This window comes from Bactrocera dorsalis, chromosome 5, assembly GCF_023373825.1.
Source record: "Bactrocera dorsalis isolate Fly_Bdor chromosome 5, ASM2337382v1, whole genome shotgun sequence".
NCBI lineage: Eukaryota > Metazoa > Arthropoda > Insecta > Diptera > Tephritidae > Bactrocera > Bactrocera dorsalis.
In genome coordinates this window covers 31,032,126-31,046,979 of record NC_064307.1, presented here as the reverse complement: position 1 = coordinate 31,046,979, position 14,854 = coordinate 31,032,126, and the positions used below count along the sequence as shown (strand labels likewise).

The 14,854-nt window shown below is 36.3% G+C and overlaps 1 protein-coding gene across 2 annotated transcripts; it reads left to right on the top strand.

Moving 5' to 3' along the window:
* Positions 1 to 2,702: 2,702 nt before the first annotated feature.
* LOC105224770 (tyrosine 3-monooxygenase) lies at positions 2,703 to 13,647 on the top strand. 2 transcript variants are annotated; one of them, XM_049457092.1, is made up of 7 exons: positions 2,703 to 3,336; positions 7,428 to 7,539; positions 8,027 to 8,155; positions 8,347 to 8,424; positions 9,125 to 9,944; positions 10,814 to 10,940; positions 12,242 to 13,647. In XM_049457092.1, exons 1-7 carry the CDS (start codon positions 3,268 to 3,270, stop codon positions 12,638 to 12,640), a joined length of 1,734 nt encoding a protein of 577 aa, XP_049313049.1. In that variant the 5' UTR covers positions 2,703 to 3,267; the 3' UTR covers positions 12,641 to 13,647. The 2 variants fall into 2 exon arrangements, with proteins under 2 accessions (XP_049313049.1, XP_049313048.1); XM_049457091.1 differs by having other exon boundaries at positions 2,704 to 3,336; positions 8,344 to 8,424.
* The last annotated feature ends 1,207 nt before the right edge of the window (positions 13,648 to 14,854 follow it).

Genomic DNA, 14,854 nt, shown 5'->3' with positions numbered 1-14,854 from the left:
TTTTTAGTACAGTTCTTATAATATTACATAATTATTTTTTATAGTACATAATTAGTTATGAATAATAGTTATGAATAAGTTTCGCAATTTACTTTGTTTTCATTAATTAAGAATTTGTTCAGGTTTAATTTGCGCGAATGCTAAAAATAGCTTGTCGACAATTTGATTGGTTTCTTTTTCGTATTTTTAGCATTAATTTGTTTTTTTTTTTTTGTTTTTTGTATAACGATGTGTTTGTGTTTTGTTGATGAAAAATGTCTTCAAATATTTTGGGCGTTGAAACTTTCATGCTAATACCACCTGTGGTTAAGCGGCGTTTGATGTCTGAAACTCTTTCGATTTGCCTTTGCATATGTGTATTTAAATATGGGTATGCTTTAGTTAGGTATAATTGATAGTTTGACTCATTGTGAGAAGCGATAAATTGACTACTCTGAGGTTATAAAAACACGGATTCGCTTTAAGATTTACATAGATTTCACTGCTTCGAAAATGGTATTTTTCTTATCTTATTTAATTCCATAAAAACTCTAGCATATTGTCCTAGCTTGCCAAGCTGTTACAAGCAATAGTTTGGAAGACACAACATTGAAAAATTGCATTTTTGAGGACGGTTATATTGTACACTTAAAACTTTAAACCGTTTTTCTCTAGACTGTGTTTTCAAAGTCTGATGTCAAGACCTTTCGAGGAACCTCATGCTAACTCTGAACCTGTTTTGGAATGGCTCTATAATTTGAAATAAATAGAGGTTATAGAGGTTAATAATGGTCCCAATCGATCCAATAAGGCACAGTAATGTCTATTGATTGGTTTATCATGTTAACTTTGACAACTTGCGTCCTCTAAAATTCTTAGTGTCACCGCATTAGTGTCAGTGGGACAGTGCCCAGTTAGGACGCCTATCATTGCGGCCATGTGTGCCTTGTTAAGAGCCAGCAGTTCAATGGACTTTTTGTTTTCCACTCTGGTCCAGAAGGTTGCGCAACTCCAGAAGTGCAGGTTGATGGACAGCGGTTGCTGAGCTCGCGCAACTTCCATAGATCCAACACCCAAATGGACGAAGACAGTGGAATACCTGTTTGTTTCCATCCCCATGGAATTGGATATAGGTTCCTTTTCTTGCAAGCTCATTGGCATTATAATTTTCGACAATATGGAAGTAGCTTGCTATTAATGCTAATAAAGTCATGCATTCCTTAACTAGTTTTGAACTTACAGTCAGCGAGCTCAATGCCTGTATAGCCTCGCCGCTATCGGAGTAGATGCAAACATTCCTGAAAGAAATCGCATTTCAGTGAAGTACATCTGAAGCTACTTTAATAACTGCCACTTCTTGACTCACTGTTCCTTTGATCGAAGTGCAGAAACGCGACATAGAGCTTCCGTAAAATCTTTTCATTTCACAAATGCCACCACTCAATTGTTTTTTCTTATTTGAATTATCAATTACGACGGGAGTTGGCAGGTTAGATCCTATTTACATAATTATTTACCAAAGTTAAAATTTTCTTCACATATTTTTACTAAAATAATGTCTCTTTTAGGCTAAGTGGTTGCTTTGCGCTAAGAAAAATATTTCACTAATGTATTTTGAAGCGAAATTGGTCATCAATGTTTTTCTAAAGTTATGAAATAAAGATTTTCCAATTCCCTATATGTCAATATTTTTTACTCGACATTATTTAGTAGACATATTTTGCATATTAGTTAGATATGCCACTGAAGTATAACTAGTGATAACCCAAAAAACTAGCAGAGTATATTTTGGTGGTCTTTTTACGTCATTGTTTTCACTTCACAGTAGGAGTGGTGGGAAAATTCCCCGCCAGAAGTAGAAAATAACAGTTGACTTTCTTGGAAAGGATGACCTGAAACACTCGTAATCCAAACAAACAAAAAACAATAAACAAATTTAACTTACGGGTGGGTATTTCGGTGGTCTACCATACACGCACACGTTCTTAACAGCCACACCATCACACCACCAAGAACGACGTGTTAATGACGCGTCGCCGAGGCTCGCGATGACGTGCGCAAGCGTGCTAAACCAGCTGAATTTGGCACTCGATCGCTCACCTGTAGCGCACAGCTGCCGCTGCGCTGTACGTCTGCTGGACCAAACAAAAATCACAACAGCCGCCACAAAAACAACAACAACACAAACAAACAAACCGAACGCCGGGTGATTCCAACACTTCGATTAACGTCAGCATCGTTTTTCGGTGAGCATGCGAGCGCGCATACAACGCGTATACGCTCTGGAACTTGAACTTGGTGTGCTGCGCAAACGTGAGGGAACCCCACGAGCATGACCAGCGTCCAAGTCTTTCATATACATTGCTTTTTGTTTTTGTGCGGAGAGAGCGCGCGCTTGTAGTGAGCGTTTACTGTTGTGTGGCTGATGCTGCGCAGTGATTGCCGCGCTGATGACGTCTTCATCACCTGTTAATGGGAGCAAAAATTACAGCAACAACACACACAATACAACCGAAACAACTGAAACCTGTAGCGGATTTTCGAGCGGCCGTCTGCACGCTCACCACACATGGCTCCACCGTATGTGCGCGCACACACACACAGCCGCACTCAAGTTCGCTTGCCACCCCAAGAGCAACAACGCTGCGGCCGAGCTTCGGCTCAGCGGCTCTTTTATCGTTTCATACGATACGCTTTGAGGGTATTTAAGCGAACGCCGCCGGACACCAAGCATGCATTGATTCGCTATCATTCGCTCTTAAGACTTGCCACTTTGGTTAAGAAGTTAAGTAGTTTGTTAAATATAAAATAAATATTTAAAACGCTGTGTTTGTTGTAATAAAATAATAATTAGCTTTTCTGCCTGCGAGTAAAATAATTACACAAATCGAAGGATACTAAAGTTAAAGCAAGCTAAATCGAAAAGTTCATTCAAGTATTTGAAAAGTTTCGATAACTGGAAGTTCTACAACAAGTTAAAGATCCTGTGTTTTACATACGTACAAACATAAAAAAACAAGTGTGATTTCTGGAGCTGCATAGACGCAAACACCGTTTAAGCAAACTACTTCAAAGTTGATTAACAGAAAATTGGGCAAGAACCATTTTTTTTGTTATTGTGAAATAAGCAGTGAAAGTGCATTTCGTAGGCTTATTTCTGAGAACAGTTGCTAAATAAAAAACTCAAAAAACGCAAATTTATAAAGTCAAGTGTCATAAATTGCACTTTGCGATAAATTTTGAATTCTCTTCGTATCCGTATATTTATAAAAAACAAACACTAACAAAATGATGGCCGTAGCTGCTGCACAAAAGAACCGCGAAATGTTCGCTATCAAAAAATCCTACAGTATTGAGGTGAGTTACACTGAAAATTGCGTAAAAAATTCGGAAAACTTGGAAAATATTTTTTTTCGGAAAAGAGTTATATGTGTGAGCTACTAAGTATGTTGGCAAAAAATTATTTTTTGTTGAAATGAAATCTTAAAAATTTATTATTTTGATTTTTGTCATACAATTTTGTCATTAAAAAGGCTTATTCTTGAATAAATTAAATCTTTATAGGCTAATTTCAAATAGAAAGGTTAGCGGAAAACTTGCAATGCGCTAATAACTGCTTAGAGATTTTTTAATTCAATGAATTTAGTTCGAAAATTAATATTAAAATTTAAAAATGTATAAAAAATTTCGAAAAACGATTTAAATGAACTACAAAATGTTGAAAAAATATTTCAAAAATTTTAAGAAATTATTTCGTTATCGAATTTTATGTGAAATTCAAAATAAAATTTAAAAAATTAAATAAAAAATTCAAAAAATTAATTAAAAAATCTCCAAAAATTATTTCGTTATTGAGTTCGTAAAATTCGTAAAAAAAATTAAAAGAATTAATTAAAAATTTTTCAAAAATTATTGCGTTATAGAGTTTTATGCGAAAAGCAATTTATTTACCTTGAAAAGTGCGTTTTGAAAACTATTTTTGAGTGAAAAATAATTTTACTACAAATAGATAACTTAATTTGAGTCTTTTAACTGTTTTATATAAAATGGACAATGATTTCTCTTGAAAAATGAGTTTTGAAAACGTTTTTGAATCAGTTTTTTGAAAGCGTGTTTTTGAAAAAATAAAAAAAATTATAAATTAAAAATGTATTTAAATTTTTTGTCTATTTTTGAGAATTGTGTTAGATTCAATGGCGTTAAAAATGCATTTTTTTAATTTTTAAATTTTTTTTAAATTAAATTTTAGTTTTCTTCAAATTAGCAGATTTATTGCTTTGTATAATACATTGTTTTATGAATTAAAAAAATAATGAAAACCAAAAATTTCAATACCTTTCTTAATGAAAATCCTCTATTTCTTAAATTTCAATACCTTTTTTAAAGAATTAAAAAAATCCTCCATTTTTCTAATTACATTAACCATTTACCCTTTTCACCTAATAATTAACTGAGAAACTCAAAATTGCAAAATATTTGTTTATATTCCTCTTTCACCTTACAAACATAGCTTGCTGTCACAGCTGATTTTTTGTATTGCGAAAATACCCAAAATTCCGAAAATCAGTATCAACTATTGCGTAGTTTTCAACCTCACTCACATATACATACATATGTACATGCTTATATATACATATATATATGTAAACTTTATAAGCAAACAATTTGGTCTACGTGACAGATGCCAACCATACCCATTTCTTATGAAGCAAATTTATCAACAACAATTGTTGTCATTTTGATTATTTTATTAACTGGAAAGACAAAACTAAAATTTCCTACAAAATACAAGCTCCTAGTTGTATTCAGAATACGAAGTCTTCAAACACAACCAACACATTGTACAACCTTTAATGGTTAGTCTTGACAAATTGACAGCAGAGTTACTTAACAAACTGCTCAAATAAACCGTTAAGAGTGAAAGTGGGCGTGTACCCACAGTGCTGAGTTGTAGTGATGCGCTTAAGACAGTAACGCAGCAGAAGAAAGGGAAAATTATGCGCAAGTAAGCCAGCAACAACACATAATACTACCGGCACAATTAAGCAGCTGTCTCATACAACGGCAGGAAAAAATTTGGTTGACAAAAAATTGCATTAGTTGGCGTTTTCGAGCTCGCTGCTGCTGCTAGGTCCCTTACATGCCACAATTTTTCTTTAAAAAAAAAAACAAATTTTTTCTTCAAAAATGTAAATTTAAACAAATTTCCGTGGCATTACACACAAAAATTCAATAAACATGTTGAAATGCGCGTTTACTAGCTGATTCGAAAACTGGACGCTCTTTCATCAGCTTTTCCATGTGACCGTGTGCCTAAATTTGGCGTAGTACACGAAGGTCAATGTAACACAAAAACCAAAAAAAAAAACAAAAAAATTGTTGTTGAAAACAAAGATTGTATAAGAAAGGGCTCAATGGCTAATGGCCAACAGGAAAAGCGCATAAATTTTACTTAAGCCATTGTAGCTGACCAATATAGTACGCGCATTATCCGCTGCTTCTTTAAAGCGCGCTAATACTTCCTGCTTGCCACGAGCGCTGCTCTGCATCCATTAAAATATACAAATCCTATATTTGAGCGCTTTAAAAAATAAAATTTAAATAAAATATCTATACAAAATACAATTCCATAAATCCCATTGTGCGCCCAATAATGGCGTAAACTCGTTCGCTTAGGTGCCTTAACTCATTGATCGGCAAATTTATGCGATTTTCACACCTTAAGCTGTCAAAATATTACTTAAAGTCCGGCGCTTACGTGTCGAGCTCGCGCTATTTGACGACTTCATTCGGTGTCAACGCCTGTAAGCGCACGGTTATTTAAGATTTCGAACGAAAGTGCACACAATAGACCAAATAAAAACAAATGACAATAATAACAGCAACAACAACAACAACAACGATGATGGTACACATTTTGTGTCAATGAATAAGTTATTTTGACGATTTTTTTCTTTACAAAATGCGCTTATCATTTAGCCTCAGCACGCAAAGACGATGTGATGCGCGCGCATGCGCGTACTGAACTTGCGCGCCAGCCAGCAGCGAAGCAAAAAAACTAAGCCTTAATGCTATGCAAATTATTTTTCTTTTTTTCATTTAGCCATATTTTTTTTATTTTGGCGCATAAACCAGTTTTTAGCCGGCAAATTTCTGTTTTCCGCGCTTAAGCGCTTCTTTCATTGTTGTTATTGTTGTTTTTGTTTGCTGATAAAATATACGAAAACACACAATGCGCGCTTTTGACGTGCGCCATGTAGCTGCGTTTTCGAAAAAGTACCGAAATTTTGCTGTTGTTGTACGAACAACAAAAACACAGCAAACAAAACAAAGCGCCACTTTCGTTTTCAATAAGCCAACTGCCAAATGATAAAGTCAAGCGCGGAGATTTTGTAACCGGCTACGCATATGTACGGCTGCAACAACAACAACAGCAGCGCATCACAGTGCGGATCGCATTTCAGTTCAGTTCAGTGGAGTATTGGGCCAACCGTCAGCCGCTTGTTCACTGGCGACTTGTCTGCCACTTTGTCTGTCCGTTTATTATGGTTGTGTTGAAATTAGTGCTTGTTGCCTTGCCACCGACCATACAGCATCTTCAGGCCAGCACGTACATACCTACATAATTTTATTTGTTTAAATTGTGTCATACCATAAACATAAAACTAAACAAAAAAAATATTTTTAACTGCTGTATAATTGTTCGAAGTTGTAGAGTTATGTGGAGAGCGTTCAGCGGAGCGTAAGCGTGTGAGAGAAAAGTAAATCACATTGCATAAGTGTCAAGTGATTTGCAGACATAGTGGAAAAAATTCCACAACTGGCGGCTGTTTGGAAATGTAAACAAAGCTGTGGCTTATACATATATGCATATATAAATTTCCTTTGTCTTTTCAAAACTAGCCTGGCTAGCGAGACACACTTTGGACAACTGAAAAAACTTCTTATTTCTTTTTCGAAACTTAATTCTTTAATATTTTTTACCAAAAAAATTCTTTTTCGTACAAATCTCTCTTGCTACCGCAGCTTTCTCTGTAATCACAACCACATTTTCCTTCTTCAAACCTTTTTAATCTGTGGCTGATGCGCCAATTTCCTGCACATCTCCGCTTTACTACTTTATTTACACACATTTACCCACACACTCAGGCAAAAATGCGCTTAACGGTTTTAAGTGTGCTTAAAGCATTTGCCACCCTGCAAACGGTCTCCACACAATCACTCAATCAAACACCCACGCTGCTCGGTCATTTGAGTGGAAAAGGCGCTTAAAAGCTTTGTAGCCAATGGCAACGCATTAGACGACCGACAGGTGGTTGTCGGTTGATCACTAAGCACTAACGGTATTAGGGTGGTAAAAAAAGTATATTAAATATTTAATAGTTAGTATATTAACTTTTTTATACAAAAACAAAAAAATAATCAGAAAAATATCTGCTCTCTTACAGAATGGCTATCCATCACGCCGTCGCTCGTTGGTGGACGATGCGCGCTTTGAAAGCTTGGTTGTCAAGCAAAACAAACAAACCGTGCTGGAGGAAGCGCGCCAAAAGACCAATGGTAAGTAGGAGGCGTAGAATTAAGCATAATTGTAAGAAAAAAATGAAATTGAAAAGTGAATTGAAATAATAAAAAAAAATATGAGAAAATAGTGCCTGTGAAATTTCTGCGCTGCAAAGTGAAGTCAGTCAAACTTCTTTCTTAAATATTTGCGCTTAAATTTTTAATTAATTAATTAAATTTAATTTTTGGTTAATTATTTTTTTTTTTTAATTTTTAATTAATTTGCTTTCAATTAATTTTTCATAATTTTTTAATCATTATGATTAATTTTTTACTTAATTTTTACTTAATTTATTTTTAAATTTTACTTAATTTGTTTTTTTAATTAATTAATTTTTTTTTAATTTTTAATTAATTTGCTTTCAATTAATTTTTCACAATTTTTTAATCATTATGATTAATTTTTTACTTAATTTTTACTTAATTTATTTACAAATTTTACTTAATTTGTTTTTTTAATTTTATTTTAATTTCCATTAATTAGACGAAGCTACCTTGGAGCAATGCATTCAGCAAGCTAAGGGCACTCCAATCGAGCAAGAAATCGAATTGCAAGCCGATCAGTCGGTGGAAAATGTGGAAATACCAGCTGAAGTACATGACATCCCAGCAGGTAGTCTATCCAAAAAAGCCAAAAAAAGCAAATTTTAGTTCTGCACCATTTTATTTAAATACGTGCAATTTTGCTTTTATTTTCACTTTTAATTTTGCTTTTATTATTTTTATTAATTTTTATGATTTCTATAATTTTTTTCGTTTTATTTTCGTTTCTTTTCATTTCAAAAACTACTTACGCCACAGAAGCCCATAACGAAACCAACAACGCCTCGTTGGGCGCTGCTGCTCAGGGTGAGGGCAATAACAACAGCAACAATGCAAATGGTAAGCAACAGTTGAGCGCCACACTAGACGCACGGGTGCGGGTTAATGTCAGAGAGTCGTCACATAAGTGCCTTCAAGCGCATTATGATGATGATGAAGCATATGCCACTTAATATGCTTGCCACACGCACACACGCACTCAAGTCCAGGATACGCTTGTGCGCCAGCACGTACGCCGAGCATTTCAAATGTGTAAATCGCACATTTCCTTTTAATATCTCCATTTCTTTTGCCAACGCCATTGCGTACATTTCCGCCGATGCTATTTTTATGGCGCTGATTTTATTATGTCACTGTGCGCGTTTGAGTATGATAAAAGGCGAATCTTGCGCGCTTGACTACACGGCAACAATGGCTGCTGCTAAAAAAATGAGAAATGGGGGGGTAAATTGTGACAAAAGCCGATTTGCAATTTTTCACCCAACATTTATTCCAATTATACGCCATCGCCGCCCTCTCCAAGGGTTTTCTTCACTTAACTACTCACTTACCTACTAGTGCAATGCATGCGGCCAGCATCTTTCATGCTTAAGCCGACTTGTCTACCATTCGTGCCGCTTAGAATGCGTGCTTAGCAAGCCAAGCGGATTTATTTGGCATAAAGTACAACTTGAAAATTAAAATATAATACACACACATATTATTCGATATATTTTTATTAACTTTGCATTGCTTTTCACTCGTTCTCTCACACGCACAGATGCCGGTCTTACCGAAGAGGAAGTTTTGCTTGCCAACGCCGCCGCCGAGTCCACCGAAGCGGAGAATGCCGTGCAGAGCGCTGCGCTCGTCGTACGCCTCAAGGAGGGCATCTCCTCGCTTGGCCGCATACTCAAGGCGATCGAAACGTTCAAGGGCGCCGTACAACATGTCGAATCGCGTGTGTCACGCGAACAAGGCGTCGAACACGACGTACTCATTAAGGTCGATATGACGCGTGGCAATCTATTGCAATTGGTACGCTCACTACGTCAATCGGGCTCGTTCCAAAGCATCAGTCTGTTGGCCGAACATAACATCAGCGTCAAGGCACCATGGTTCCCCAAGCATGCCTCCGAATTGGATAACTGCAATCATTTGATGACCAAATACGAACCCGATTTGGATATGAATCATCCCGGTTTTGCTGATAAAGTCTATCGCCAGCGTCGTAAGGAGATTGCCGAAATTGCTTTCGCTTACAAATATGGCGATCCAATCCCATACATTGAATACTCCGATGTTGAGGTTAAGACATGGCGTTCGGTGTTGTTGACCGTTGTCGATTTGTCGAAGAAACACGCTTGCCAGGAATACCGTGCGGCTTTCCAGAAATTGCGCGATGAGCAGATCTTTGTCGAACACCGTCTGCCACAATTGCAAGAGATGTCGGACTTTTTGCGTCGCAACACCGGTTTCACACTGCGTCCCGCTGCCGGTCTGTTGACCGCACGCGACTTCCTCGCCTCGCTGGCATTCCGCATCTTCCAGAGCACACAATATGTGCGCCACGTCAACTCACCATACCACACACCCGAGCCGTAAGTATCTAAGTACTAGAATTCTACGTTTACTAGCTGTAAAATGGGCTAAAGTTTAGGCAAGGCAACTTTGCGCTGTGCGCTTCCTACTACCGGTTACGCATATTGTTGCGTTGCGTTGCGGCAAATTAACTCAAGCATCAGCAATCAAAGCACAAAGGCAAATGCTCTAATTTCATTTGACAGGAAATATGCTTTCGTGTGCCAACAACCACAATAGCTGTGCGACAATGCAGTGAGGACTAGGCGTTGACATGACGGAAGCATGTAATTGCCTCAGAACTTTTAGTGCCACTGCCACTGCTGATGCTTTTACTGACGCTGATGAGTGGGGGGCTGATGCTGTTGCTGATGAGTGGGCGGGCTGCGTGGTAGTGAAACAAAAGGAAGGTTAGAGCATCAGTGTTAGTGTTGAAAATGGAATTGTCGCAAATTGTCGACACTTTAGCACTTCGACGCACTTTAAGGGCAGCACAGCGCCATTACCGACGCTTAATTAGTTTAGCATAATAACAGTGTTCAAGCAGGCAAGCAGTAAGGGTACAGTAAATGACCAACAGCGAGCTTCAGGGGCTGCTTGCCAACAGAGAGAAGTGAGAAAGTACGATAAAAGCTATTTTCAATATTTGATTGAATTATAAGTGACTCATTTAAAGTGCCAATAAAAAGATAAAGCTATGTTGTTGTAGTGAAAGTAACTCGAAGGCGTCTAGAACTGAGCTAGGGATAGATTGATAATAATTTTAGGACTTTTTGAGGTAAAAACTTGTTCCTAGTATTAGTAACTAGTAGTTTAACTTGTATTTTACCCCTAATTCTACACAGTTTAACTAATTTCTTATTCTTCTTTCTTCTCTTTTCAATAATAGCGATTGCATTCACGAATTGCTCGGTCACATGCCGCTCTTAGCTGATCCCAGTTTCGCACAATTCTCACAAGAAATCGGTTTGGCTTCGTTGGGTGCCTCCGATGATGAAATCGAAAAGCTATCCACTGTAAGTATGACAATATTGGCGCAACATTGATATAAAAAACACACATACAATAAGCAATTAGAACGCTTAGCCAAGCAGCGCGCTTATTAGCATTATCTCGATTAGTAGCCTTGACGCGAATGTTTCGCCAACCCGAATTCGATATCGCAAATATCACTTTTCTAAACAAATTTGATTGTAAAAGTCAACTGGTCACTAACTAAACGAACGCGCAAATATGCATAAATGCGCCAGTTATGCGCGCAGGCTACAAATGTACATTTGCAGTTTAATTTGTCTAAATGCTCGCTTTAATTGCCAATTTAGATATTTTAGTAGCTATGAAGGCTGCTGACTGTTGGCTAGCGGCTGTGAAGCGCGCGCGCGCGCCCACTTAGCCATAACCGCCACCCCAGCTGTAAACTTGAAACAGCGTTTGCTGGCTGTGGCCACTAACGTGCTAGTGTGTTACTAACTAGCGCGCGCGCGCTCGGCGGCTTTACCGCGCCAACACTGACGCCAGACCATGCACCAAAACTGGCATTAGCGCAAGAACGCGCCACCTCAAGCGAGTTTTCTAAGCCAAGTTGAAGTGCTTGCGCTATCGAATACCACAAAAAAAAACTTGTGGTGCCTGCTTAATTCAAGTTCGTGCGCTTGGCAGCATGACAGCGGCTATGGTCACTGGGACACACACACATATACAAGCGCGCTAGGCGGCGCGAGGGCAAGTGCATTGCTGTAATTATTTGCAGTAAGTTATCTTAATTTTGAGTCGCATGTGCACAGCACTGGCGTTCTTACTGCTGGCCTTGCGCCTGCGCGGCAGCTAAACGCGTGCATTTAGTAACAGAAATAAACAAATACTCAAAATGGCGACTTTGGCAGCCAAAAATTCTAATGAGCGATAAAAAATGTTATGCATGCAAAGAACATGCAGAAAAGTGCAAATACGCGGCCAAAATTTCATGGATACATACATATATATAGCCATGCAAAAGCAACAAGTGTACTTGCAAATTGTTATTCAATGCTAAACCGCAGCTATGACTGGCGCGCTTGACAATCACCAAAGATTGAGGTCAAAACGCGCTGCACATTGGCGCTAGCCGGCGCTGAGAGCGGCCCTGTGCCATTGGCGCAGACACGCGCAAGCCATTGTTAAGCCGTCAAAGACTAAGTGTCAGTGTCAAGTTTTCCAATTACAACAAAGTTTCTCACACCCACCAAAATGCATACATATGAACACACACGTTACAATACATATACATATATATACACTGCTAACTAATCACTGTTTTCTTTTCTCATCTCATCTCTAGGTCTACTGGTTCACCGTTGAGTTTGGTCTCTGCAAGGAACACGGTCAGGTGAAAGCCTACGGCGCTGGTTTGCTCTCGTCATACGGCGAACTCTTGCATGCCATCAGCGACAAGTGCGAACATCGCGCTTTCGAACCAGCCTCCACTGCCGTGCAACCCTACCAAGATCAAGAATACCAACCCATCTACTATGTGGCCGAGAGTTTCGAAGATGCCAAAGACAAATTCCGTCGCTGGGTGTCGACCATGTCGCGTCCATTCGAGGTGCGCTTCAACCCACACACCGAACGCGTCGAAATTTTGGACTCCGTCGACAAATTGGACACACTGGTGCAGCAAATGAACACGGAAATCCTCCACTTGACAAATGCCATTGCCAAGTTAAGGCGTCCATTCTAAAGTAAATCTCTCTAAATCATACAAACACTAAGCTCTCCCATGCATGTGTGACCCAACTCAAACACTCACCCTAACATATATTTAGCTGAATTGTGCATACGTACCCACCTAATGTACGTGTGTAGGCAACGTGGAGCGGTCGTGTCGGCAGCCGTGGCCAGCACTTGTGTAGTTGTGCCGCGCCTCTTGTTAACTTAAATTGACATGCCGCTTTAAAGTTTACTGTTTTTTGTTTTTTATTTGAATATCTCTTAAATATTGCTTAACATAAATCTCAATGTTTTTATGTTTACATATATATATCCTGTTATTTTGATGTTGTGGTTGATATTGCTAATAGAGAATTTTTTACAATTTTTTTTAAACTAAATTGAACGCTAAATTGTTGTTACCCTTTTTGTATTGATTTTTGGTTAAATGCATAGCTTTTTGTTTAATTGTAAAGTTATAATTCACCGCACATGCAATTACCACCAACACCACCACCACCTTGTACACCCTTCACCCCCTACCCACTCACCTTGTATGTACGTATTTTCTTATTTATTTTATTTGTATAACACTGCAACTGTATTGGACCAAAAAGCAAACGTTAGTAATTAAGCGAATTCACATACTCACACAAACACAAATCACACACACCCACACAAGCACGCACACAAATGTGTGCATCCAAATATGTATACTGTATTATTTCGAAATGTATTATTATTATTATTCGATTTTTAGTTTGTTTGAGCATTTTTGTTTTTGTTTACTATTATATACATATTTAAAAGTCGCATATTTGGATGTGTCTTAGTAAAGCGTTTATTTTGTATTATTGTGAAATATTTGTTTTTACGAATTGTGTGCGTTTTTATTTTGTATCTTATTAAATATTATATAAATGTAACTATTTTGTAGGTATGTAGAATTTAATTTTTGTTATGTTATAAGAGCGCAAAGATATTTTATATATACATACATATATACACAGAGAATATATAAATGAATAAAAGCATAAATACGGCCTTTATTATTTGTGGGGTAAAGGGGGGGCGCAAGCGTTGGCTTGGCATAGAACTAAATGATTTTTATACGCTTGCAACGTGTTGGTACAGTGTTTAATCGCCTTTATTTTTTCATAATTTGAATGAAGTGTTCAACATTTCGTTCGGCACTAAACATTAAAAAATTAATTTGGTTAAAATTTGTAATACTAAAGTCGACACTAAAATAATAATGAATTTGATTAGTTTTCTCGGCATTGAGTTAAATAGTTCGGAAAATAATAAAAACACGAAAAATAAATTGATTTTTAATATTAATAAATTTTGAATATTTTTTTGCATTTTTGAATTGAATTTTTAATGCAAAATTTTTTGAAATAAAAAAAAATTATCCTCAAGTATATAATTAATAATTAAAAAAATGTTTTTAAAATAACGTTTTTCGAGTTTTGATTTTTAATATCAAACATTTTGGATTCTAAAATAAAAAATTTATTTTTTAAACAAAATTTTATGAATTTAAAAGTGAGCAACCTAAGTTGTTATGAAATAAACTTTGAATTTTATTTTATTTCTCATTTTTTTATATATTTTTAAATTTTTATTTTCAACTTTTAATTTTTAAAATTGATCAAGTTTTTTAATATTAACTAAAATATAATAATTTACGCTTTTTCTTCAAGCTAAAAAAATTGTAAAATAAATTAACTACAGTTGGGTGAATACCTTCTCGGATGATAGTATTTGTCCTGTTGTTTGTTGTTAAATGACCTTTGAGTTTTATTAATTTTTTTTTGCTAAAATTAAAAAAAAAATGTTTGTGCTAAAATTTTAAAATTTGTTTTTCCGCAAATTTTAGTTGAAAGTTAGTTAAAATTTTTAATACTAACTTAATTCCAAAAATACCCGCTTTTCATGAAGTTCCAAAAATTAGTAAAAATGTAAATTAAAGTTTTGAATTACAAAATGAAAATTTGATTTTAAATGCAAAATTTTTGAGTTAAAAAATTCGCAACCTTTGAATTTTGACATTATTTTATTTCTTTAAAATTTTTGTATTATTAAATTTTATTTTTGATTTTTAATTTTTAAAATTTTTTTTTTGTTTTTAATATTAACTGAAATATAATAATTCACGCTTTTCCGTGAAGTTCAAAAAATTATAAAAAATTTAACTTAAGTTGAATGAAAATTTTCTGGGATGATAGTTTTTGTCTTGTTG

Coding starts and splice junctions, on each gene's coding strand:
- LOC105224770 (XM_049457091.1), top strand. CDS start 3,268: ATGATGGCCGTAGCTGCTGCACAAAAGAACCGCGAAATGTTCGCTATC. Junction 3,337..7,427: donor AAAAATCCTACAGTATTGAG/GTGAGTTACACT, acceptor GCTCTCTTACAG/AATGGCTATCCATCACGCCG. Junction 8,156..8,343: donor AGTACATGACATCCCAGCAG/GTAGTCTATCCA, acceptor CTTACGCCACAG/AAGCCCATAACGAAACCAAC.